The sequence below is a fragment of the Neovison vison genome, chromosome 1, assembly GCF_020171115.1.
Source record: "Neovison vison isolate M4711 chromosome 1, ASM_NN_V1, whole genome shotgun sequence".
Taxonomy (NCBI): domain Eukaryota; kingdom Metazoa; phylum Chordata; class Mammalia; order Carnivora; family Mustelidae; genus Neogale; species Neogale vison.
In genome coordinates, this window is record NC_058091.1 from 232,840,667 (window position 1) to 232,865,667 (window position 25,001).

Consider the following 25,001-nt stretch of genomic DNA (forward strand, 5'->3'; position numbering starts at 1 on the left):
ACATGCATTTAAAAATTAAGGTGAAACATGGAAGAAATAAAAGTCCGCTCAAAACCAGAGATAAAGGGAAAATTTAAAAGCATCCAGAACAGAAAAGACATATACAGAAGAATAAAGATAAAATAAACATCAGATATGTTGTAGATAACAATGAAGCATGATCTTTAAAGTACTGAAGCACAAACCTTTGTCAACTTAGAATTCTATACCCAGTTAAAATATACTTAAAAAATTTTTCAAGCATACATTTTCAAACATACAAAAACTGAAAGAATTCATATCCAGTAGACCTGTACTATTAAAAATATTAAAGGAAGTTTTCAGGCAGAAGGAAAATGATACCAGGTGCAAATATAGAAGTGAGGAAAGACATTAAGGATGCTGGAAGTTGAAAAAAATAAGGTACCAGAAGTTGTTACCATATGGTAAAAATGAAAGCTTTTTATTATTAATTAAATCACTGTAAAAGATAATTGACTATTTGAACAAAATAATAAAGTACGAGGTTTATAACATGAAAGTAGACTATGGAGGAACAATATCACGGAATTTGGGTGAGGAGAAATAGAAATATACTATTTAAGGTTTTGCACTATGTGTGAAGTGGTGTAAAATCACTAAATGGCAGACTGATAGTTTAAGTATACTATAAAGCCAGTAGCAACCATTAGAATAGCAAAACTAAAAAGTGTAACTCAATACTAAAAAAGCTAGATGAAATAACATCATGAAAATATCCCACAAAGCAAAAGAAGGCAGTAAAAGTGGAGAAAGAAAACAAAACCCAGAAGAAAACAAATAGGAAATGACATAATAGACTCAAAGTTATTTCAGTAAGCACAATAATTGTGAATGTTATAATCATTCCAATTGAAAGGCAGAGATTTTCAGACCGAATTAAAAAAAAAAAACACCGAAGTATAGGCTGTCTACAGGAAACACACTTTAACACTAAAGACAAAAATAGATTGACAGGATTGGATGCATGGGTGAGAAGTAACAATTGTCCTCTTACCTTTGCATATGTAATACAAATATTTGCATCAATCTGGAGGATATTTGGCACCTTCATTTCCTTTGTTTTGAAAAATAATGAGGTTTCTCTATATGTAAGAGTCTCTTACACTTTGCCTACCTCTCTGTTTTTATCTTACTTTATTTTTCCTTCCCTTCCCCTGTGTTCTTCTGTTTTGTTTTTTAAATTCCACTTATGAATGAAACCATTGATGTTTGTCTTTCACTGACTGACTTATTTCGCTCTTAATTACAGAGAACAAACTGAGGGTTGCTGGAGAGGAGGTGGGTGAGGGCATGGGCTAAATGCATGATGGGTATTAAGGAGGGTACTTGTTGGGATGAGCACTATGTTTTATATGTAATTGATGACTCACTAGATTCTACTCCTGAAACCAGTATTATACTATATGTTAGCTAACTTGAATTTTAAAAAAAGAGTGAAGTTTCCAGTGAGGCATCTTGCAACATTATTACCTATTCGAGAGTGCAAAACTCCTTTTCTTTGTTCAGCAAATGAATTCTGAGGATGCAGGATCAAGAAAGTGATAAAGAGTGAGTAGCTGTGCTCTGTCCCAGACAGCCCAAGATTTCCTCACTCGTGTGCTGGATCACCTCCATGGATCCCTGCTGATTATATTTTCCTATTAATCAGTCCAAGAAGCCACTTTCTTCCACTTCCTTTCTCTTTCTTCCATCATCAGATGGACTTCTGAAAGAGTTTAGCCAGTTAACAATTTGCTTGACTGTCATTTGGATTCATCCAGTGAACTAAATATAGTGGGCTCCATCCAATGATGATTTTAGTGTAATATCTCTAATGGTTGATTCACTTTGGTGCAAAGAAAGGGAAACATTTGATTGAAAATCTGGCCTATTTCTTTTTGCTGCTTGCTCCTATTTTTCATGAGCTTGCTGTCAATCTGGGGACATAGAAGTAACCAGTCTCTACTAAACAGAGAAGCACTTGCTAAAGCTAAGCCATATATAAGGCACTGAGGTAAGGAGTGAAAAAAACAAAACAAAACAAAACACGAAAGTCTCTCTTATATTACTTTAAGTATGGAAAGCCCTTGTTTGTCACACTCTCTGGTGCAGCTGTGTCTCTTCTCTTTGAAATCTGGCATCTTCAATAGAAAGATTTTTAAACCAAGTTGGAGCTGGTGTTTTATCAAGATGTCCATTCATCCTGAGTGCCTGCCTTAAGTTCTCATGGTATTGTAACAACACATTCACAGAGGCTTGCATAATTGTAAGCTCCTTCTAAGGAGCTGAAGGCACATCTACAGCTTATATTATAGCCAATTTCCAAACACATTCTTCTCAGAAAAAATTTCTCTGGGCAAGGATCACCTCTCTCTCTCTCCCTCTCTCTGCAGAGAGGAGCACACTGCTGATGCCAAGTCCATGAAAACAACCCTTTACAGGGGCCTCCCCATCAATAAGGAGCTTTCTTTTCTGTGTGTCCCACCCTCTGTTCATTGTATTCACACAGCCGAGTTGGCACAGAAGAGATAGCACAAAGGCCAGCCTCAACTCTGAAGGGCCCTGCTGGGGCAGGACAAGGAGAAGAGCCTGTGCTGGGCATAGAAGCCCTGGGATCTAGTTCCAAAGCTGCTGTCAGCTCCCTGCATGGCCATGCCCGCTCTGTGCCTGTGTCCTCTGCTTTCAAATGAGGCAATTGGACCAAATGATCTCCAAGGTCTGAGCAGATTCAGAAATCAGCTATTACACAATCCTAGGAAGAAGACAGGTGTATGACTTCAGTGGGTCGACCTGCTGGCCTTTCAGTAGATGAGACTCAGGACCTTCCTGAGCCATAGCTGTGGGGACAGAAAAATGAGCGTCTTCCAAGATGTTTAGTTACTGTATTTGCATCAGCTTCCTCGTAGAGAATGTTGCTTATTGACACCGTTACCATAGCAACTGGAGTGTCATTTGACACCGGCATTTAGGGAAGCCGTCACGGTCCGTAATTTAGGAGAAACAAATTTTCCTTCCTCACTATGTCAGCTTAATTCTCTCGGTCATCCACTTTAGCAATCAAATACACTTCCCTGAAGAACATTCATTAAATCTAGACAGAAATCTCACCAAACCATCACCATGGGTGGTAGCTTGGAGGTAAAAGGAAATCTGGTATAAGAATTAGAATTGTCACCTTTGTGTCCTAAGTCTGCAGATAAAATAACTCTACCATGTTGGGAGTTCTTTCTTGTTTTGGGGCTTTGCTTCCTGATATGCCAAATGGTAAAGATGGGCAATGTATTCTCTAAGGTGTCTTTCGGCTCACATATTCTAGCCAGAGGTTTGCAAATTGGTGGCACAAAGACCATATTCAGCCTGCAGATGTGATGTGTTTGCCCTGTGTTGTATGAGCCGCATAATGTTCTAATTTTAATTGATTGACACCATTTAAAAATTTGGAGTTTTCACATAATAATCTTGATTTATGGCTTCTCTTGGAAAAAGCCAATTAGATAAAACTAGGCTGGAATCCTCCATGGCAGTTTTCAGCTGGATCTGAGTAGCTGCTGCTCCCTTTAGACAAGGCTTGGGTCTTCCATGTCTACCATTCCACCCTTCCAGAGCTGATCACTGATTCATGTCCCCTCCCCTGAGTACCCTACTCTTGGCCAGCTTTTCACATGTACATCCTAACCCTTTAGACAAGGCTTGGGTCCTCCATGTCTACCATTCCACCCTTCCAGAGCTGATCACTGATTCATGTCCGCTCCCCTGAGTACCCTACTCTTGGCCAGCTTTTCACATGTACATCCTAACCCATTTGACATTTGAGTTTTCACCTGCTCTTTGGCACTTTTAGGACAGAGATGGCACAACCCAAACTCTCTTGAGATCATTGATGGCATCATTTGGCCATGATCTTGGTGGGAGACAGAAACTGGGTCCAATCAAATACTGCCCTGGACAAGAAAACCGACAAAAGCTTTGGCTGCCTTGATTTCTCAAACTAATCTGTTGAGCTCTAATCAACGGAACTCACCAGCCCAGGCAGCCTATCTCGGGGTGATGGTCAGAGCTGTCACGGGCAGCAAATTGGTCACATGATTCCTCTGTGACTCATAGCAAGTTGGTAATTTTCTATAACTTGATTTTTCAAATGTGAAATAAGTTGGTTCGACGCATAGGCAAGTTTCCTTCCAAAGCTAAAATTCCCTGAAGCAATGAGAATCCCTATACAGAGGCTCATCTCAGTCTGCTTAAAGGGGTGTGTGTGTCTGCTTACTGTGCAGGCTTTGTGATGAGTATGGTGCCTGCACCCAGAGTTATAACTAGTGATACAGGAACTGTGCCAGGACAAACATCAGGAAGACCCTTAGAACTGAGGCCATCACAGCTTCACCTGCAGGACTGGCAGTTGAGAGAGGGCTAGTGAGAGCTCACAGAAAGAGTAAGAACTTATCAGAGCATGCCTGGTATCCAAGGTATATGGTATACCATATCCTGGTAACCAGAGCATGCTGAAATCCAAGGCCGGCGGTAGACATGCAAGAAGTGATCAGCAGTACCCTCTAACAAATGCTGCCAAATTCCTACCTTTCTCTCTCCTAGCCAATAATCTTATTGGGACATTTTAGTCCTGTGTAGCCTTCAATGAGACATAGGGATTTCGATAACTGACATGGGATACTGGATTCCAGCTCAGCCCTCCAATTGCAACTACATTTTAAGTTGCGCAGGCTCTCTGGGTCTCAGAGCCCTAACTGTTAAATGAGCAGGCTGAGCTCAGCACACGGGGAAACTGGGCTTCAGACAGCCTGGGTGGAAATCCCAGCTCTGCTGTGTCCTAGGTATGACCTTGGATGAGTTACCGACACTTCCTGGGTCTGTGTTTCTTCACCTGTAAAATGGGTAAGAAGGGGATCATCTATGCAAAGTGCTTAGCACCGTACTTGACTTGTAATAACTAACTGAAAATTGCTGAGCAAATATTCTTCCTTTTTACTTTTGAACAGTTTAGGATCTTTGTCAATAATAATATCATTTATTAAGTTGTTGCTTGATTGGGTTAAGCACTTTTAAAAAAAGATGCATATATTTGACAGAGAGAGGGAGGAGGGGGAGGGGGAGAGGCCGAGAGAGAGTCTCAAACATTTTATTTATTTGAGAGAGAGAGAATGAATGGGGAGGACAGAGGAGAAGCAGAGTCCCCACTGAGCAGGGAGCCTGATGAGGGGCTCGAACCCAGGACCCTGAGAACATGACCTGAGCTGAAGGGAGACACTTAACCAATGTAGCCACCAAGCGCCCCACATGTGTGCTCTTAATAGTGACCCTATGCTGCCTCCTTCAAATGTGAGGTCACCCCCAGTGAGAAAAGCATGTGGGGCCCAGCCCCCCTTTCACGTGAAGGTTTCAGTTCAGGGAAATTCTGCCGCTGACACTGGGGATGGCTACTGAGTTCTAGTTCTGTGTGCATTTTGAAAAGGTCAGTTTGGCTTTGATACTTTTTTCCCCCCCTATTCATATAATCATTCTTAAATTGATAGCCTTTCCCCCAATTTGATGTTGAAATATTCCTCTTAACTTTAAAACCTAGTCGAACTGATGGGATCAACCAGGCTGTCGAGAAGGCGAACTGGCACCACGGCAATTGAGAAGTCCTCTGAAAAGGACTTGATGTTCTGACTTGAATACATACATTAATAAATGTATTTGTAGATATATTAGCATATGCATTCAGATTGTATACATACATTTGTAGAAACCGGAAGCCAGAAAAGCCTGAGAATTTAACCCCTCCCCCACCAAAGGTTCGGTTCCCATTTGAGACAGAAATCCTCATGCAACAAAGTAGGTCACATTTGTCAGCACTGACTCCACAGTGCTGTCAGCCCCCCGCCCCCATCCCTAACCTGTTTTTGCTTTCCTCTCCTCTGCAGTCAGCTCGGACTTTGGCAAGCAGTCAAGAAGTGAACAAGAGAGATGCAAGTTCTGAGTGTCTGACCCCTTATTGGCCATTCAGCTGGGCAAGCTGGGAAACCAGTTAAAAAAAAAAAAAAAAAAAAAAAAGTTGTCTTTCTTTTCCTCTCTCCCCTAACGAACTGCCTCCTTCTCCTCCCTACCACCACAGAAGGAAAACAATCGAAAGCATTAGTATTCCCATGAAAAGGGGCAGTCACACAGGGTGTGACTGCAGGCCTGCGCTAGGACGCTGCCAGGGGCAGAAGGGACCAACTCCGATTGCTCCATAGTCCCAGTGGTGGCGTGGTCAGATGGAGGGGACAGAGCCGTGATTCACAGCAGGACCTGCTGCTTCTCGCAGACTGGCCCTTCTCCCAGCGCTCGTTAGGGTCTCCTCTCCAACGGGATGATACCCGGTGGGCAAGCCTCATTTTAGAAATGTGTCTCCCTCCCTGTTGACCTGTTAAGGACAACAGGGAACTCTAACTTAAGCTGATGTGTCTCCTTGTGTTGCTTTCAGGAATTGGGACGCTCACCCAGGACACACTATGGTGCTTCAGCCAAGTGAAAGGTACCATCGAGATTGGAGTCACAGAAGGTAGGAGAAGTTTCCTCCCCTCCTTTTCTTGCCTCCTTGGGGGTTTGTGCTGGTTTCAGATTTGAAAGCATTCATCTGTGTGTCCATGAATGTAAGGTCCCACACATCCCGGAATAGCCTTCTGGGCTAGAAATAGATTTAATGATTTCTTTCTACCTTTTTATTCTTTTAAAGCTTATTTTGTTCCCACCAATGAGGCAGCACTGAAGTGAACTTTCAGCGAGACAGGTTTGGGCAGAGAGAAAGGCTATACTCAGGCAAATCATGTTTCAGGACTGTCTGTCAGCTCTGGAGGACTGTGAGACCAAGCATGGCCACATGGTCAGAGGTTAATCTCTTCCTTCCATTCTCTGTTGAAGATCACTTGCTTCTCGGTAGAGGAAGCCCACAGGGAGAGTGAAGAATTCAAGTCTAGTCTTATGAGCTGTGTCTACACTGAGTCCCAGGATCAGCATATGACTGCTTTCCTGGCTCTCAGGAGATTTTCCTATTGTAGGCTCTTTACCTGGGATAATGCATCCATTTCTCTCGTCCTGAAGAACTTGTTTCTCCATCTCTTCACTCTCTTCCCTCATAAACCCGAGCTTGGAGACTTCCAGAACTCTCCCAAAGGATGTCTGCATTTGAAAATAGCTGAATAATAGGCAACTGGAAGGAGCTAGAATGACCCCACTGGGTGTCTTTGGAGGGCTCGCTCTTCTAGTGGAATGCAATGGGGGGCGCCTGAAAAAGACTGTAGGTACGGTTAACCGATGTACTGTAAGATGGGTCTAAAGCTAAGAGAAGTGAATGAGGCAGTGAAGAGTTGACAGGGTTGAACTTCAATATGGAAAGTAACATGCCTATATGCCTATAAGCCTATATGCCTATATGTGGTGAGGACCCTGCTAAGTGGAATTTTGGCTCCTTCTGTAGCATTTTAATTCTGAGTAAAAATTATTTTGAGTAATTTGGAGGAGGTGTTTTATCTGTAATTTTTCTATACTTTATTTTTAGAAACCCACTGTAATGGGGGATACCTCCAAAGCAAATGATTTCTGTTAAAAGGGTGAGAGAAGGCATAGTAATAGAAGTTAATAAGTAAATCTATAAAGTTACACTACTCTATGACATCTTCTATTTCTTAGGTGCACTATAAACTGGAGCTTTACAAACACTTCTCATAAAGTCCCTGGGAAGCAAATAAAACAGGCTTTGTTAGGCCCATTTTATGCTCATCGGATCCAAAATATTTCTGAGCACTTCTATGTGGCAGCCTTGTCCTAGGCCTTGTAGATGAAAAAGGCAAGGAGAAAAAAATGACTTATGCCCTCACTTCAGGAATTTCAAGAAATCTACAGCTCAAGTTAACCAATGGCTTTAAATCTTGACCACAATTCAAAATCTTTTCTGTTTTTTTTTAAATTTTTTTAGAGATCTGTTTATTTATTTACTTATTTATTTGACAGAGAGAGAGAGAGAGAGAGATATCACAAGCAGGCAGAGAGGCAGGCAGAGAGAGAGAGAGGAGGAAGCAGGCTCCCCGCTGAGCAGAGAGCCTGATGTGGGGCTTGATCCCAGCACCCCCGGATCATGAGCCAATGACAGAGGCTTTAACCCACTGAGCCACCCAGGTGCCCCATCTTTTCTGCTTTTTTAAACAATAGAGACTTCCAGGTCCCCCAAGAGCTACTGAGTTAGAAGTTCAAGGACCATGTGTTATAATGAGCTCGGCCAGATGATTGTGATGCAGTAGGCTGGCTTTGGGGAGCACAAGCCTGGCTGACCTGTTCTGGGCTATCCATCTCTCAGCCTCTGGACCTAAATCTTGTGTTTGTGACTGGCTCCCCACCAATTACAATGATCTGTGTGGCTACTCAGGCTTTAGCTCTTCAGTACTCGCTGTGTGGTGAGGACTCTGCTAAGTGCTTGGGAGAAGTTAATAAGGTAATGCAGGTACAGCATTTACTACAGTGCCTGACAGTTTGAAAGTACTCTGTATTTGTAAACTGTGGCAAGTATCATTATAATTAGACCTTCATTCTAATCCAGTCCTCATGGAAACCTTATGAGAGGTAGGTATTTTTTATTCCCACTTCACCTATGAGGATACTGAAACTACAGAGACACACACAAGACCAAGTTCTTCTTGGTCTCTAGAGCTAATAAATGGCTGAGTTAGGTTTCAACCCAGTCTGTGGGATGGGAAAACCTCAGCTCTTTAAATATTGTTCTGAAGACTGGTTCTTACTTAGTAGTTTGGAGGAAGGCCCAGGAATCTGCATTTTCCATGCAAGCTCTTAGATGATCATTCTGGATGTAGGTGAACCGAGGATGGGCTCACATGGTTGCCATGGTTGTCCATAATGAGTAAGTAGCATACTTAGATACCCGTTCATTGAGTCAGAATGATACTCACTGCCAACTTTTGTCAGGAAAAACCTCTTCAAATGGTGAAGAAAGCGATAAATATTTTTTAAGAGGAGAATCAGATTGGATACTAATACACATATATGATATATCTATTATATATATACCATTCTTCTTTATCCATTCAGCTGTTGATGGACATCTGGGCTCTTTCCATAGTCTGGCTATTGTAGGCATTGTTGCTATAAACACTGGGGTGCAGGTGCCCCTTCAGGTCACTACATTTGTATCTTTGGGGTAAATACCCAGTAGTGCAATTGCTGGGTCATAGGGTAGTTCTATTTTCAACATTTTGAGGAACCTTTATGCTGTTTTCCAGAGTGGCTGCACCAGCTTGCATTCCCACCATCAGTGTAAGAGGATTTCCCTTTCTCTGAATCCGTGCCAGCATCTGTCCTTTCTCCTCCTCCTCCTCCCGTGCTTTCCTTCTCCCGCTCCTCTCCCTCCCCATTACCCCCTCCTTCTCCTCCACCTCCTTCTTCTTTAGTTTTTATTTACTTATTTGGCAGGAGGAGAGAGAGAGAGTATGAGCAGGGGGAGGGGGCAGGGGGAGAGGAGAAGCAGGCTCCTCGTGGAGAGGGGCCAGATGTGGGACTCGATCCTAGAACCCTGGGATTTGTGACCTGAGCTGAAGGCAAGACACTTAACTGACTGGGCCACCCAGGCGCCTTGTCATTTCTTGACTTGCTAATTTAAGCCATTCTGACTGGTGTGAAGAGATATCTCATTGTGGTTTTGATTTGTATTTTCCTGATGCAGAGTGACATTGAGTATTTTTTCATATGTTGGCCATCTATTTCTCTTCTTTGGAGAAATGTCTGTTCATGTTTTCTGCCCACTTCTTGATTGGATTATTTGTTCTTTCGGTGCTGAGTTTGATAAATTCTTCTAACTGGTACCTTGGCAAAGTCACTTAATGTCTCTGTGCTTAAGTCTCTTTGTATGCAAAATGGAGTTAATACAGACAGCCATTAGAATGGCAGTGAGTGCTAGCTGAATAAGGTTATGTGTAGATATATAGGTAGGTAGATATACACACACACAGACACACACAACTCATATATACCTGTCATGTGTATTTTTATATATAATTCTATATGTATATAGTATAAATATACATATAATACATACAGTATCTAGATTGCTGTAAGATGCTCAGATTGCATAACCTGCTAATACTGTATTATAAAAGTAGGGCAGAGGCTAGGTGAAGTGATAGAAATAAAGATAAATACTTTAGTGCAATATTTTTGAAAACTGAACTAATACAAAAAATTCACGATAAATAAAGTATCAAAATAATACATAAAGACAGAAACAGCATTACTGATTTATTTTTCCTTTACTTCAGGTTCTAATATGGCTCAGCATGGCACTGTTATTGCTAATTTAATTAAATGTGTATCTTAGGTAACTGCTAATAGCTAATATTTTTCATATTCCAAATTATTCAGTAGGATAGTGTATAAATAATACTATGAGCCAAACACTAAACATTGAGTGATTTTTTATTATATCCATAGCACAGCCCTAGAAAATGAAAGGGTAATAAAGATAAATAAAATATAGTTCAAATTCTCAAGGAATGCACCATTTATGGGGGGAGAGGAACTGGTACCTAAGAATTAGGCATCATATCAGTAAAAGTAATACAAGACAAAGTGAGCTAAAGAAGTGCTTTGACTCAAGACTAAAGTGCTTTGAGTATAAAAGAAGTAGAAATCTCATATTTTTGGCATACAAATATAGACTTAATGGGAAGAAGTCATTCAAGATAGAACCTAAACAATTTTTTAAAATACAACATTGATTCTTTCTCTTTTATATTACTAGAATGTATGTTCTCAGTCTAGAGAATTTGAAATAAAACTAAAAAACAATATGAAATTTCATTCATATTCTCACAATCCACAGATCAATACTGCTAAAGTTTGTGGCATATTTTTTCTTGTCTCTGGGCTATGTACATTTGTCAATTAATTCAGTCAACAAACAAGTGCCATGTGCCAGAAACTGCAAAGGGACTGGGTAATTTAATTTATAATGAACAAAATATGTATATATACACACACACATACATACATATATATAACCAAAAAGGTCTTAATGGAAATACCATTTTATTAATAGATATTTTATTTTATTATATTATTATTAATAGATATTTTAACTTAACGATATATAGTGGCCATATTTCATATTATGAACAGTAGATATGCCCTAATTTATGTTCCTCAATTGTCATTCAGTGTTTATAATAACACTGCTATGAACATGCTTAATAGCTACCCTACATTTGTGCAGGAAAACTTACATTGTAGCCTGATGAAGAGTCTATGTTTTACAATAAAATACCTGATTAAATTTTGGCCTTGCTTCTTCTTGTCAAAGACCAAGTTATCTCAGATTTTTCATTATTCCATTCCTAATATGGAAAATTGAGATTAAAAACATCTAGCTGAAGAATAGTTAATAGAATATAATTAGATATTTTAAACAACACAGCACATAGAAAATGTTCAGTAATTATGATTAGTTACTATGATTATATCATTGGGATATACCTCCATTTTCTAGGTGCTGTGTTGTTTAAAATATCTAATTATTTATATGATGTACAGGTAAGAAGAAAAATATTTTATAATGAAAGACTTAACCAGTAAGAAATGTATAGAACCAAAAGATCACCTGAGGTTTTGATGAACACTAGAAAAGATGTAAACAGGTGGCTTGAGATAGTTGTGGAGGAAATCACTCAGTACAGGGAGCCAGGAAAAGTCTCTTTGAGGAGGTGGCACCTGAGCCAAGGTCTGAGGGAATGGAATGGGCCAGTGTTCAAAGAACCATGCCTTGGTCACCGTAGGAATTAATAAAACAAGTACTCATGTAGGCCCAGCACCATCGAAAAGACGATGTTTTCGAAACACAAAGGAGTGCCCACTCAATGTGACAGGAGCTGGGTGGGAGAAAGCTGTGGTCGTGGGCAACCTACCAAAGAGGTAGGACAGGGCTAGATAACAGGACCTTTTAGGTCACCTCACAGAGTCTGGATTTTATTTTGAGAATAATGGGATTCCTTGTCCTTGAAGGAGTTTAAGGACTAAATTGATACTATTTTAATAAATTCTTAGAATTCCATTGAGAGACAGCATGACTTTATTAGAGAAGAGAAGGTTCAGACAATGAGAAGAGAAGAGATTCCAGACGTATTTTGGAGATCATGGACTGGATTTTTGGGGAGGGATATCATAAGGAACTAAGATGGCTCCCAAGTTTTGGCCTTGAGTGACTAGGTGATGTCTGGGCACCCGTTGCAGAGCCTGGGAAACCTGGAAAGAAAACATGTGTGGGGTGTGGAGAAAGAAAGACATTCTCTTCCCGACTCTGAGGTTCAATAGCTCAGTCTGTGAGACAGACTGGCAATAGGCAGATTAATAGGAGAAAGCATACACAAAATTGTTGTTAATGTTATGTACATGGAGACATCACAGGAAAAACACGAATATGCAGAAAGACAGTGAGATATGAGCTTTCATATATCATCTGAACAGCGGAAGGAAGAAGAGAGGTATTCCTCTAGAGGAAAGAAAATGACTTTTAGGAAATAAGAATGGGCCTTTTAAATAATAGATGGCAGGTGTGATAGCTTGTGGCCTAGTTTGTCCAGGGGTGATGTCTGCTCTAGTCTTTCCCAGAATAAGAGTCCATCTTCCTTGGTTGATGAAACTTCCAGAGAGAGGATTTGTGACAGCTGAGTTCCTTTTGGAGACTCTGTCTGTAGACAGATAAGGGGAATTCTGTGAAAGCGCTCCCTACATACACTATTTTTAAAATACATTTAGTTCAAAATAGTCAATATACCAAAGCAGCATATTTTGGACCAGCATGTCCTGACCTCCCCGAGGGAGAAAAATTATGAGCTTCATTTTGCACATATTCAGCATGAAATGTTTGTAAGACGGGGGGGTAGATGCCAAGAAGAAAGTTGTATCCATGAGTGTGGCTCTTCAGAGAGAGAATGGGAGTTGGAGGCAAGACTGAAATGAGGGAGGCATCAGCACATCTGTGGTCTTTGGACCCACTATCCTGGATGGCCTCACATACATCATGCACCCCACAATCGTCAGTGGTCTAAAGCTTCCCCTGTTTTGCTAGGGTTAGGGTGACTTCTAAGCCTGTTCACTTAGTGAAGTCCTTGTAAGACACTTATACATCGAGAGGTTCAGCACGTGTTGCTCTTGTATCTGATTTGTGCAGCATGTACATTACACTTCCGATTTCATTATGAGGCATTGTCCCCGGTGTTGTCACAGGGGTACTTTCCGGGGTGGAAGCTGCTGAGACGGTGTCTTCAGATTTGGAGCATGATTCTGTGGGGAAGAGATCAGAATTATCTGATGGGATTTCTGTGGCCGCCTTCCTCCTGATGCTATGATTCTAGGGTATTTTGTTTGTTCCTCAACCTGCAGTTCTGCAGTATCTGTCCATACGGATCATTCCCCCTTACTGATGGGTGATAACCATGATAACCATGATACCCATTCTGATGTGCTCCACAGGCATAACCTTCTCTCCTTCCCCTCCCTCCAAAAATATGGGGCTCACAAAGGGGAATGGATGAGGCATTCTATCGATTCCATTTTCTAATGAGAGAAAAATACCAATCTGGCTGCTCCCATGAGGCACGTGCCATAGACCCTCAACGAAAAGCTGATGCTGGTGGGTGGCTTCCTTGCAAAGGGAAGTCCTCCACCTAACACGTTTGCAGGGAGCGTCTGATCTTTGCCCTGAGAAATGCAGGGATCTGGGGAATCTTTCAGTTTCCCTTCAGGGACTGTGACTCTCTGCTGTTGTAAATAAATAAATAAATAACTCTGATTGGGTTGTCTCAAAGCAGTGTAAAGACTGTGACCTTCTCGTTTTATGGAGAGAAGTCAGTGACTGACAAATAACCTTTCTTAGCTGTCTGTGCAACCTATAAAGGCATAGAGTGATTAGAATGTTATGCCACAGATCTGAGCCTAAGAGGTAGAAAATGGAGCCTTGCTTGCTTGCTTCTCCTGCTCCTGGAGACAGGGTGTAGTGAAGGCTGTGGTAAGAACTCTAGTTTCAGGAGGAAGGGTTGTTGGTTTGGACCGAAGCTTTCTGGATCTACCAGGCCAGGCCACCAACATAAGACTATTCATCAGGCACTAATCTGAAACTGGTTTCAGCTACCCAGCTAGTGACCTTAGGTGATTGAATGATTTTCAAAACTCATTGTGCATGCAGATAATCTGGAAGGGTGTTAAAAAGTATATTTCTAGGTCCTACCCCTAGAGATTCTGATTCCCAGCAGCTGGGATGGAATAAAAAAACTCACAGGCATCCCAAATAATGCTACATGGGTTGATCCAAGAGATCCACTGAGAAATTCTAGTCCTTATTTCCTTATATCAGAAGGGAGAGAGAGAGAGAGAGAGAGAGAGAGACATCTGAGCATGTTTGGACTGCTCTTAAAGGAGACCAGAATGCCAGCAAATACAAGGCTACTGCATACCCTAGGTCTTCCCCGGGCACTGAAGGGAGTAAAAATCTTCACTGAAGGGAGTAAAAATCTATGTGTCAGAAGGAAGCTTGGATCTCCTCTATGCATCTGTAGCCCACAAAGGGATTTCCTAAGTAACTTTATTTTGGGCAGGGCTCCAATCCACTAGAAGCAAAACTGGTCTGATTATGAACAAGTTACCACAAGATGAAAGCACTTTTCTCAGCTGTGATGGAAGCCATCTTGGTGCATCTTGGTGGTAAGCTGCAGTCTTGTGGTTCTCTGAAGGCAGCCTGGGTTGCCTAGTGGGCTCCCGGGAAGCTTGTGAGGCTCTGTAGGGGAGGGGAAGCACTCTGCGCAGGACAAAAGTCAAATACCGTGTTCTCTTTGTAAGCATTAGGTAATTAAACATGCTCCAGGCCAAAAAAGTGAAAAGGTTTTATGGCTGTTTATTTCACCCATGCCTGAATGCCAACCACATGAAATGTATTTAAAAAACAAATATTTATAGAGCACCTACTATGTGTCAGGCCTTGGGCTGAGTGAACAAGACACTGTTACACTGTTGTTCTCCCCCCCCCCTCACCCCCTTTAAGCAGTTTATACCCTCCTGGAGAGATCTCAACAAGTAGTTGTCAATGACAATCCAGTGTGAGTACGGAAAGTGCTAGAAAAAGAGTGAGGTCACAACCCAACCCACAGTGGGGTAGAGGAAAGAGAAGGAAAACTCACTGGAGTAGCTGGCAGCCAATCTGAGACCTAAAGAAGGAATAGGAATTAGTCAGGCTCTTTTAGGCATACAGACCCTAGTTTAGATAGGGCTCATCTAGTCCTTTGGACTAATTACTCATCTTTTCTGGGCTATCTTGGGATGATGTTGAGAGGCTTTGTTAATAAGATCTTTGAAAATACTATACAAGGCCTGGCCATGGTAAATTAATAAAAAAGATAATTCTATTTAATCAGACTTCACTAAGCCAGATTTTATAATAACTTTCAGTATATTATCCCATTTCAACAATGTCACAACAATGCCCAGGCAACTTACCCTCATTTTACAGTGGAGATAATTGAGGCTCCAAAATTTTAACCACTTTCCCCGGTAATACACCTGTCTGACCTCAGCTGGTGTTTGAACGCTCCTGGGAAAGTAGCCTGGTACCGCGTAGGGGCTCAGTGAATACTTATTGAATGAATATAGCCTTTGGTAAGTAATAAATGTCACCAAATGAAAAAAATCAGTATTACTATTAACACAACAATAATGAATGCTTTTCAGAGAATAAAAGAGCTCTTTCAAAACAATACTGTACAAATATACACAGCACTTTCCTGCTTTTAACACATATGGGTCATTTATTTCTTATAACCCCCAGGGGAGATAACTAGAGTAGGTCTTAAAAATCCCACATTACAGAGATAAAAGAGATAGTATAGATATTACAGATAGTAGATAGGATATTCCTCAGAGAGATGAGGAGATTAAGGCAGATAGAGATAAATTTTAAATTGCCCAAGGTCTCATGGAGATCAGAAAGTGAACTTTTGAATCATACACAGGCGATTTTTCTACTTCTCATCTTTCACTACACAATATGGATTGATGGCTTTGGGTGAGGGGTACTCTGTTCTAGAAGCACTGATTCTGAATTTAAAACATGGTTGACTGTCTTCAAAATGCTGGGCACTGGTTATAAGGCACTGCAATGGAAATCCATCACTCAAGATGATTTTGGCTGCAACAGAAAATTCATTTCAAAATACCTAGAAGGGTAAAAGAATTATTTTCTCTTCCTTACTTCCGCAAATACTCACGAATAGATATTTGCCTACTGTGTCCTAGGTATTCGAGGCCCTGGGAATTCAATAGCGGAGGAGGTAGACAATAGATTAATAAGTAGAATATAAAATATAAGGATGTAAGTGCAGTAGAGGAAAATAAATCAGTAGGGGTGGAGCGGTGTGGGTTTTCTCTTTTAAATAGGAGGGTCAAGCCTTGGTGCAAAAAATAACATTTGACCAATGATGTGAAAAAGGCAGATCAAGTTCTGGATATCTGGGGTGGAGAGTTTCAGGTAGAGGTAACAGCCAATGCAAATGCCCTGAGGCAAGAGCTTCTCTGGTAAGTTCAAGGACTAGATATAAAGCTAGCAGTGGCTGAAGTTGAGTGAGCAAAGGAGGAAGCTGTGAGAGATGGGAGCAGAGGGGATGGCAGGTGAACCCAAGCAGGGGCCTTCCAGACCACTGGAAGGGCCTGCTCTTCTGCCTAAATGGGACAGAATCCCTGGTTATACTACATTCTTTTTAACAGCAGGTCAGTATCAAATGGTTAAGGGCCAAGGTAAAAAACAAAGAGCTTTCCAGTTCCGTGGTTATGGTGGTAATCCAATTTTTCATGTAAGACCTGAGGCAGGGAACCCCTAAGCTGATTAGTTCCCTGGCTAAAGTATAGCATGGGGCACGCATGCCATCTTCCTGCCTGGATGCCCTTGGAACATCAGCTTTGACCCAAAACAATTGCTGCCATTGTGGGTGTCACACTCAGATAGCCACAGCAATATCTAATGAAAGGTTATTTGGCTTCAACAAAACAAAACAGCAAAGACTTTCCCCCCAGATGTCCCTAGAAAATTTCTCTAGATGCCCCTTGGCCTCAATGGGAGTCACATGCCTTCTAAACCTACACTGCCACAGAGAATGAGATCAGCTAAGTGGCCTCACAGATCAGGCTTGCATCTGAGCATAGTCTAGGACTGCCATCTCTGAGTGGAGGACACCACAATAGAATCTGGGTGCATCGGTGAAGGGGGTGCAGTTCCTGGTGGTCCCAACATGGCAGCCTCTATGGAAGAAGCAAGAGGTGGTTTTGCCACTTCTCTTGCTATCACTGAGCAAAGAGTGGAGGTTCATTGGCTTGTTCTTTGTAAAACATCTGGTTCAGGCAAACCCAAATGCCAACCTTCCCTAGATTGCCTTGAAGCTGAGGCCTGGGTGTGTGAAAAGATGACTTGCCTTTTGTTTTCTTTTTATATTACTAATAAGCTGGCTCAGCATCATTCTACTTAGTGCCCACATTATTGGTTAATGGAATTTAAAAACTGAGACTAAATAATTAAGCACATGGACACTGTTAGATGGTTCTTGGTCTTGTGCTCAAGGTTTCAAATAAGTGTCGAGCCTTTTTCTTTACAATAGTTATTTTTAATTTATTATGTAGTGCTTTTTTTTTTTTCAGAAGAGTATACCTACCTTTATAATACTATGGTTAGCGGTAAGAAAATTGAAAAATGAATTTCAGGGGTACCTGGGTTGCTCAGTTAGTTGAGCGGCTGACTCTTGGTTTTGACTCAGGTTGTGATCTCAGGATCATAGGATCAGGATCAGATCGAGCCTTATGTCAGGCTCTCAGCTCAGCAGAGAGTCTACTTGAGATTCTTTCTCTCCTTCTCTCTCTGCCCCTCCTCCTGCTCTCTAAAATAAATAAGTAAATGAATCTTAGAGGAAAAAAAAAGAAAATTGGATTTCATTCAACCATTTATTCAGTAAATATGTATTGGGCACCAGGTGTTGGAAACACAGCAGAACTCAAAATCGCCAACATCTCCAGTGTTATGAAGTTCACATTCTAGTGGTGAGACGGACTAGTAAACAAACTGACAAAGACATAAGATAATCTCAGATGATGACAGGTGTTATAAAGGATATAAAATGTGGTAACATGATAGTGGCCATGTGAGGAGGTGGGGTTGCTCCACTAAACAGTCATTCTGTGGAGGCTCTTCTAAGAGGCAGCGTTTGAGTTAAGACCCAAATAATGAGTAGAAGCCAGGTTCAAAAGACTTGTTGGGATAGCATTTAAACACAGGGAAATTAAAAATGGAGCTACCCTATGACCCAGCAGTTGCATTACTGGGTATTTACCCCAAAGATACAGGTGTAGTGGAAAGAAGGGGTACATGCACCCCAGTGTTCATAGCAGCAATGTCCACAATAGCCAAACCCTGGAAAGAGCCGAGATGCCCTTAAACAGACAGATGGATAAAGAAAATGTGGTCCATATATACGACGGAATATTACTCAGCCTTCAGAAATGATGAATACCCTACTTTTGCATCAACATGGATGGAACTGGAAGGGATTACACTAAATGAAATAAGTTATGCAGAAAAAGTTGATTATCACATGGTTTTACTTATTTGTGGAACAAAAGGAATAGCATGGAGGAAATTAGGAGAAGGAAAGGAAAAATGAAAGGGAATCAGAGGGGGGGAGATGAACCATGAGAGACTATGGACTCTGGGAAACAAACTGAGGGTTTTAGAGGAGACGAGACTGGGGGGATGGGTGAGCCTGGTGGTGGGTATTAAGGAGGGCATGTATTGCATGGAGCACGAGGTGTTATATGCAAGCAATGAATCATGGAGCACTATATCAAAAACTAATGATGTTTGATATGGTGACTAACATAACATAATTTTAAAAAATTAAAAAATAAACCCAGGGAACAGTGGGTGCAAAGGTCCTGAGGCACAAGTTATCTTGGTCTGACCAGAAGGTAGCCCAGGATGACTAGGAGAAGGGTGAGGTTGCAGAGGGAAGCAGAGGCAGGTTCCAGTGAGGCCTTGCAAGCCTTGGTAAATTATAGGAGTTTTATTCTGGGGACAATGGGAAACCACTAGAGGATCTTAAGGATGGGCATACACGGATGTTTGAAGCAGTACTAGTAAAATGGAGGACTGGTCATTTGACTGTCCACATAAGCCGAGAACATTTCACCTCAATGGAGAACTTCAGTAACACGACCTTCTGTAGAGTGGTACTATGAAAATTCAACCTCAACTTTAAATTCAAACTTTTATTTTTTTTAATTGTTTGGTTAGTGCTTCCCACCTAGTGCTTCCAATCTTCAGACCTTACTTCTCAGAGTAGAAAACTGCCCATGGTCTGTGGCTCACTGTGCTCAGAACCATCCCAGGAACTTATAAAATGTTGGTTCTAGTGCCCAGAGATCGATTTTCAAGGCATTGTTGAGATCCCTTAAATTTGGGAGCTCATAGAACTGGTGGTGCCCTCTCACTCTGTAGCTTAGGGAACATGGGATCTTTTTTAAAAAAATGTTACTCTTTACTAGGCGTGGCATTTCCATAATTGTATCAGGCGTTTTTTAAAGAGTCGTTACTAACTATTGTTTCAGGAATGCTTCTCCTGATCACAGTGTAAGGCAACCTTTCTCCAAATTCTGGCACAAGTAATTTCTCAGTGTGTGCTTCTTCCTCTAAAGCATCCATCACACCTACCAGGCAGTTTCCATGCTGACAGGTCTGTACAAACAATATCCAAGCAGTAATGACTTCCAAATATTAATAGTAAGTGCTTATTTCCCAAGGAAAACTGGTGTTAATTTTCTACAACTTCCCATTCATACATGTCTCAGAATTTTACATTCATGTAAAGTCTAGCTTCACATCAGACATACCTGAGAGCAAATGGATTTTAATACATCATTTACAGCTTGCTGAAGATAAGCTGTCTCTTAAAAGTATTGTTCCTTAATTGCAACTTAATTCATGAAACTAAAATTAGAAAAATAATTCATAAACTTTATTTTAAAAAAATCGAAACCAACCAAAACCTCCAGGTATTATTTTTTAAATACTTGCATTTCTTCTCACAGAAAGTGATACTTTTTGTAATAGAAAGCTGAGGGCATCATAAAGTGGGAACTTACAGTGAAAAGCGTGAGCATAACATGATGGGTACATTTGTCAAATCACTAAGTTATACACCTGAAACTAATGTAGCATTGTGTGTCAACTCCACTAAGAAAAAAAGTATAAACTCTGAACAGACTGGGTTTGAGTCCCGCTGTCACCACTCCCTATGTCACTTTGAATAGGTTACCTAACCTTAGTTTCATTCAACTTTACTTTTCTCCTCTGTCAAATGAGGAATATAATGGCTTCTCCTTTGTAGGTTTTTTTTTTGAGAACAAATCAAATAATCTGGGCAAAGGCTGGAAAAGGCACAGAGCAAATGCTAGGTAAATGTTAGCTATTACGCACAAGAAAGCAGATTCCAAGAAAATGTTAAAAATCTGTCACCCCAGCCACCAGACAATTATTTATTTTTAATGTTTCATATCTGATAAGTTTGATAAACTTGTTTTAAAATGGCCAGCAGACTCCCATGTTTACTGAAAGGATAACTTACCTATGGCTGCAAACCAAAACAAGCCTCCTCCCTGGAAAGAACAGTAAACATCTGTGGAAGATTCTAGGCTTGGGTTCTATCAAGGTAATGCCAAAGAAGTTAAAAGAGAATCATAGGTAGTTAATTGTCCCTACATCATCCACAAACATGAACAATTAACTAATGCTCGCTACTCCCAATAAAAATATCATTTGCCTGCATGTTGTTAATGAGCAAGTAGGTAGCTGTGTGATTTGAACATGTAGATTCATAGCATAGTGGACTTGGAAGGAAGCTGGAAGTTCGTTTTTCATCTCCCTATTTTACAGAGAGAGGAAATGGGCTTCAGAAAAGAGGGCTGATGCAACCAAACCCACAAGTGTCCTCTGCTACCTAACCACTTCATGCGTCCACAGCTCAGGCTCCTGTGTGACATTATAGGGTTAGGTTAGCTCTCAGATAGTTCCTCCAGTTAAAAAATACCATGAACCTGAGGCGTCTGGTTGGCTTGGTCAGTTGAGTGTGCAAGTCTTGATTTCAGCTCAGGTCATGATCTCAGGATCATGAAATCGAGCCCTGTGTTGGGCTCTGCATTCAGTGTGGAGTCTGCTTGTCCCTCTCCTTCTTCCCTTCTCCTCCATGCTCTCTCTCTCTCTCTGTCTAAAAAAGAAAGAAATTAATTTAAAAAAATACCATCCACCCGTGCTCCCTGACCTCTGGTGACCAAATATCTATTAGATAGAATCTTCTGGACTCCTTAATTGCACTCCACTTGTTTCTTACATGTAGACACTGAACTGCGGGCTCCTTGCCCAATGTGGGGGAAAAATCATGACTGGAAATGGCTTTCCAAAATTCCAAGAAAGTCATTAGAACAAGGGCCATATCTATCTTGTTTGCCTAACATAATTCCTGGCACTTACCAAAAATTTGATAGACTTGATATTGAACAAAAATGGCAGCCAGCACTGAGCATATATAGTACACCAGGCCTTAGGTTCATGGGGCATCAGGGACTTCCTAAGATCTCACTTCTTAGTAGAGGCAACATAACCCAGTGGTGATGAGCACAGGCTCCAGAAATGCTAACCCATGTTTGCACCCTAGCTGTATAACCCTGAGTATGGCATTTCTTCTGTCTGGGCCTCAGTGGCCTCATTTGTAACATTATTGTTGAAGCAACTTCAAGGGCTTTTGTGAAGATTAAATGAACTAACACACATGAAGTATTTTACAGCGCGGCATGGATATAGTCGGCATTCAGTAAATACTTGCTCTCTCATTTTTAGTATTGAGACCAATTTAATCTTTATATCAACATTGAAAAGGAGGTATTCTAATATACAGATTTTGGTTACAGAAATTGAAATTCAAAGAGCTTAAATGATTTGGAGATTTCCTTCAAATGTTTTGTTAGTAGTAACTGAAAGACTTCTGATTTAAGCATAGGAGGTAAGCACTCCAGTGAATTAATAATGGTCATATGTGGTGGTTCAGAGTGGGCTCTGGAGTCAAGAAGTTGGATTTGAATCTTGGGTCTGTCATTAGCAGATTTGTGCCCTTGAGGAGGTTATCCTGTGTCTTGATATACTAAGAATAATAGATTCTATATAAGGATGTTGTAAGACTTATATGAGATAATGCTTTTTAATATTTAGGCACATGCACTTAGCAGGAGCCCATAAATATTCTATCACTTTTTTTTGTTATTAGTAGCAATGGCTGTAGTCAACTTCAGTGACTTTCTCCAAAAGCCCACCTAAATACTTAGAGTCATCCTTGACCCTGCCTTCCTGACTCTGTCAATACACATGCTCATCTACCCTAAACCCTATGTCATTCTTCCTCCTAAATATTTCCAATGATCTCTCGAATTCCTTGACCTCCCTCTAACCACATTGTCATTATCCTCCTTTGGATGCTATCTTCTGTTCTTTGGATGTGGAAACAGTCTCTTTGAGTTTCTCCCATTTTCCTTCTTGTCTTGACCACCTCCTTTCTATTTGTCACACTGGAGCCACAGTAGTATTCTTAGTGCACACACGTGTGGCTTGCCTCCCTAAAGTTTTCAAAGGGTTTCATTGTTCTTAGGGTGCTCTCAGTCTATGTCACTGCTTGCCTGCATGTACTCCGTGCTTTGCATTTCCTTCCACACCATAGCTCCTCTCCTCCAGCACCACACACATGTTCTCCCCTTTGCCAGAAACACTGCTCACCTTCTCTTTGCCTGAAAACCCCTCCTCATCATTCAGAGCCCGGCTCTGGTGTCACTTGCCCTAGCCCGGCTCTGGTGTCACTTGCCCTAGCCAGCCTCCCCTAACTCCTGGTGGCCCTTCTAGGAGGTCCAGGCTGTTACCCTTCATAGCACCTACCCAGGAAACAAGTTTCCTTACTCCTTATATGTTTTCTCCACTAGCTTATAACCTCCACTAAGGCAAGACAGGTCTGATGTGCCTACTACAGCTATAATTTGTATAACTATCACTAGTGCCCAGCACAGTGCCTGACACACAGTGGTACTTAACAAGTATCTATTGAACAAATGCATGAGTGCATGAATTAGCACCAGCTTTCCAATCAGCAATGGCCAGGAAGACAGGAGACTCTAATATTCATTTTAGTGGCAAGAGCAATGTTTCTTACTATTGCCTTCAACTCCCTGAATATAGACTGCATTCGTGGGATTCCTTTAAATCTAAATTATACACAATAGAGTAGAATATTACTCAACCATCCAAAAGAATGAAATCTTGCCATTTGCAATGACATGGATGTAACTAGAGGGTATTATGCTAAGCAAAATAAGTCAGTCAGAGAAAGATTTGATTTCACTCATATGTGGAACTTATGAAACAAAACAGATGAATGTAAGGGAAGGGAAGGAAAAATAAAATAAGATGAAAACGGAGAGGGAGGCAAATCATAAGGACTCTTAACTCCAGAAAACAAACTGAACGTTGTTGGAGGGGCAGTGGATTGGGGGATGGGGTAACTGGGTGATAAGCATTAAGGAGGGCACTTGAAGTAATAAGCACTGATGAGTCACTAAATACTAGCCCTGAAACCATTAATATACTATATGTAATTAAATTGAATTCTAAAAAAATTAAATATTTATTTATTTATTTATTTATTTATTACAAAATAGAGCTGTCATTTTCCAACATGCCAGCATCAGTGGTTGCCTAAAGACCCAGGTAAACCAAATAGCAACAACATTCTATTTTCAAATTTTCAAAAGCCCTTTTACAAATATTGTTTCATGGGATTTACACAGCAGCCGTGTGAGAGAGTGAGAGGAGGAAATGAAGACACGAAGAATTGCAGAAGCACGTAGTTTGCTGACTGTTCATCAAATGATTATTTGCTGGCACAAAGTTGCCTTGTTTATAGTTATAATTCACGTGGCGATGGCTCCAGCCCTGGTCTATAATTCTCGTGTGTGTGTGTGTGTGTGTGTGTGTGTGTAGGGGCCGAGGGGATACTTAACAACATCTGGAGACGTTTTTGATCGTTACCACCGAGGTGGAAGGTGGTCCTGGCATGTTGCGGCTTGGGGCCAGGGATGTTGCTAATCATCTAGAGTGCCCAGGAGAGCTCCCCCTCCCAGCACCCGCTCCCCACCTGGAGCCCCACTCCCACCCTCAGCAAAGAATTATCCAGGCCAGAACGTCACTAGTGCTGACGTGCTTCAACCCAGCTGTAGAGCGAAACTCACAGACTGAAATAGAAAGGAATGTGTGTAACTCTCGCTCAATGCAAGAGACGGGTGAATACGTAGCCTCTCAAACGGCTTGACATTTGAATCAAAAACTAAATTGCTTTGCAGGACACACAGAACTCTTGTGCATGCTGCATGTACAGGATGGCAATCCTGTGGGGGTGTCTTTGCTGAGCAAGCAAGACTTCTCTCCATACCTCAGAACAACAGGTTGACCATTTACTCCCCCGCCCCTCTCAAAGATTTACTATTATGGCCTCTTGGAATCAAGGGAAAACTTGTGTTCAAAGTGTTTTCTGCAGAAGGCATTAAACCTGATCTCTCAAACCTTTTCTTTCTTTCTTTTTTTTTTTAAAGATTTTATTTATTTGCTTGACAGACAGAGATCACAAGTAGGCAGAGAGGCAGGCAGAGGGAGAGAGGAGGAAGCAGGCTCCCCGAGGAACAGAGAGCCCGATGTGGGGCTTGATCCCAGGACCCTGGGATTATGACCTGAGTTGAAGGCAGAGGCATTAACCCACTGAGCCACCCAGGTGCCCCTCTTTTTTTTTTTTTTAAGATTTTATTTATTTATTTGACAGAGATCACAAGTAGGCAGAGAGGCAGAAACAGAG

At 41.2% G+C, this 25,001-nt stretch overlaps 1 protein-coding gene across 1 annotated transcript in view; it reads left to right on the plus strand.

Annotated features, from left to right (window-relative positions):
- Positions 1-6,195: 6,195 nt before the first annotated feature.
- The window catches only part of PPP2R2B (protein phosphatase 2 regulatory subunit Bbeta), a 453,511-nt gene continuing 434,705 nt past the window's right edge, over positions 6,196-25,001 (plus strand). Inside the window, exons 1-2 of the mRNA XM_044225002.1 lie at positions 6,196-6,359; positions 6,464-6,541. Coding sequence (XP_044080937.1) covers positions 6,350-6,359; positions 6,464-6,541 — 88 coding nt within the window. The 5' untranslated portion in view covers positions 6,196-6,349. The remainder of the gene's footprint in view (positions 6,360-6,463; positions 6,542-25,001) is intronic.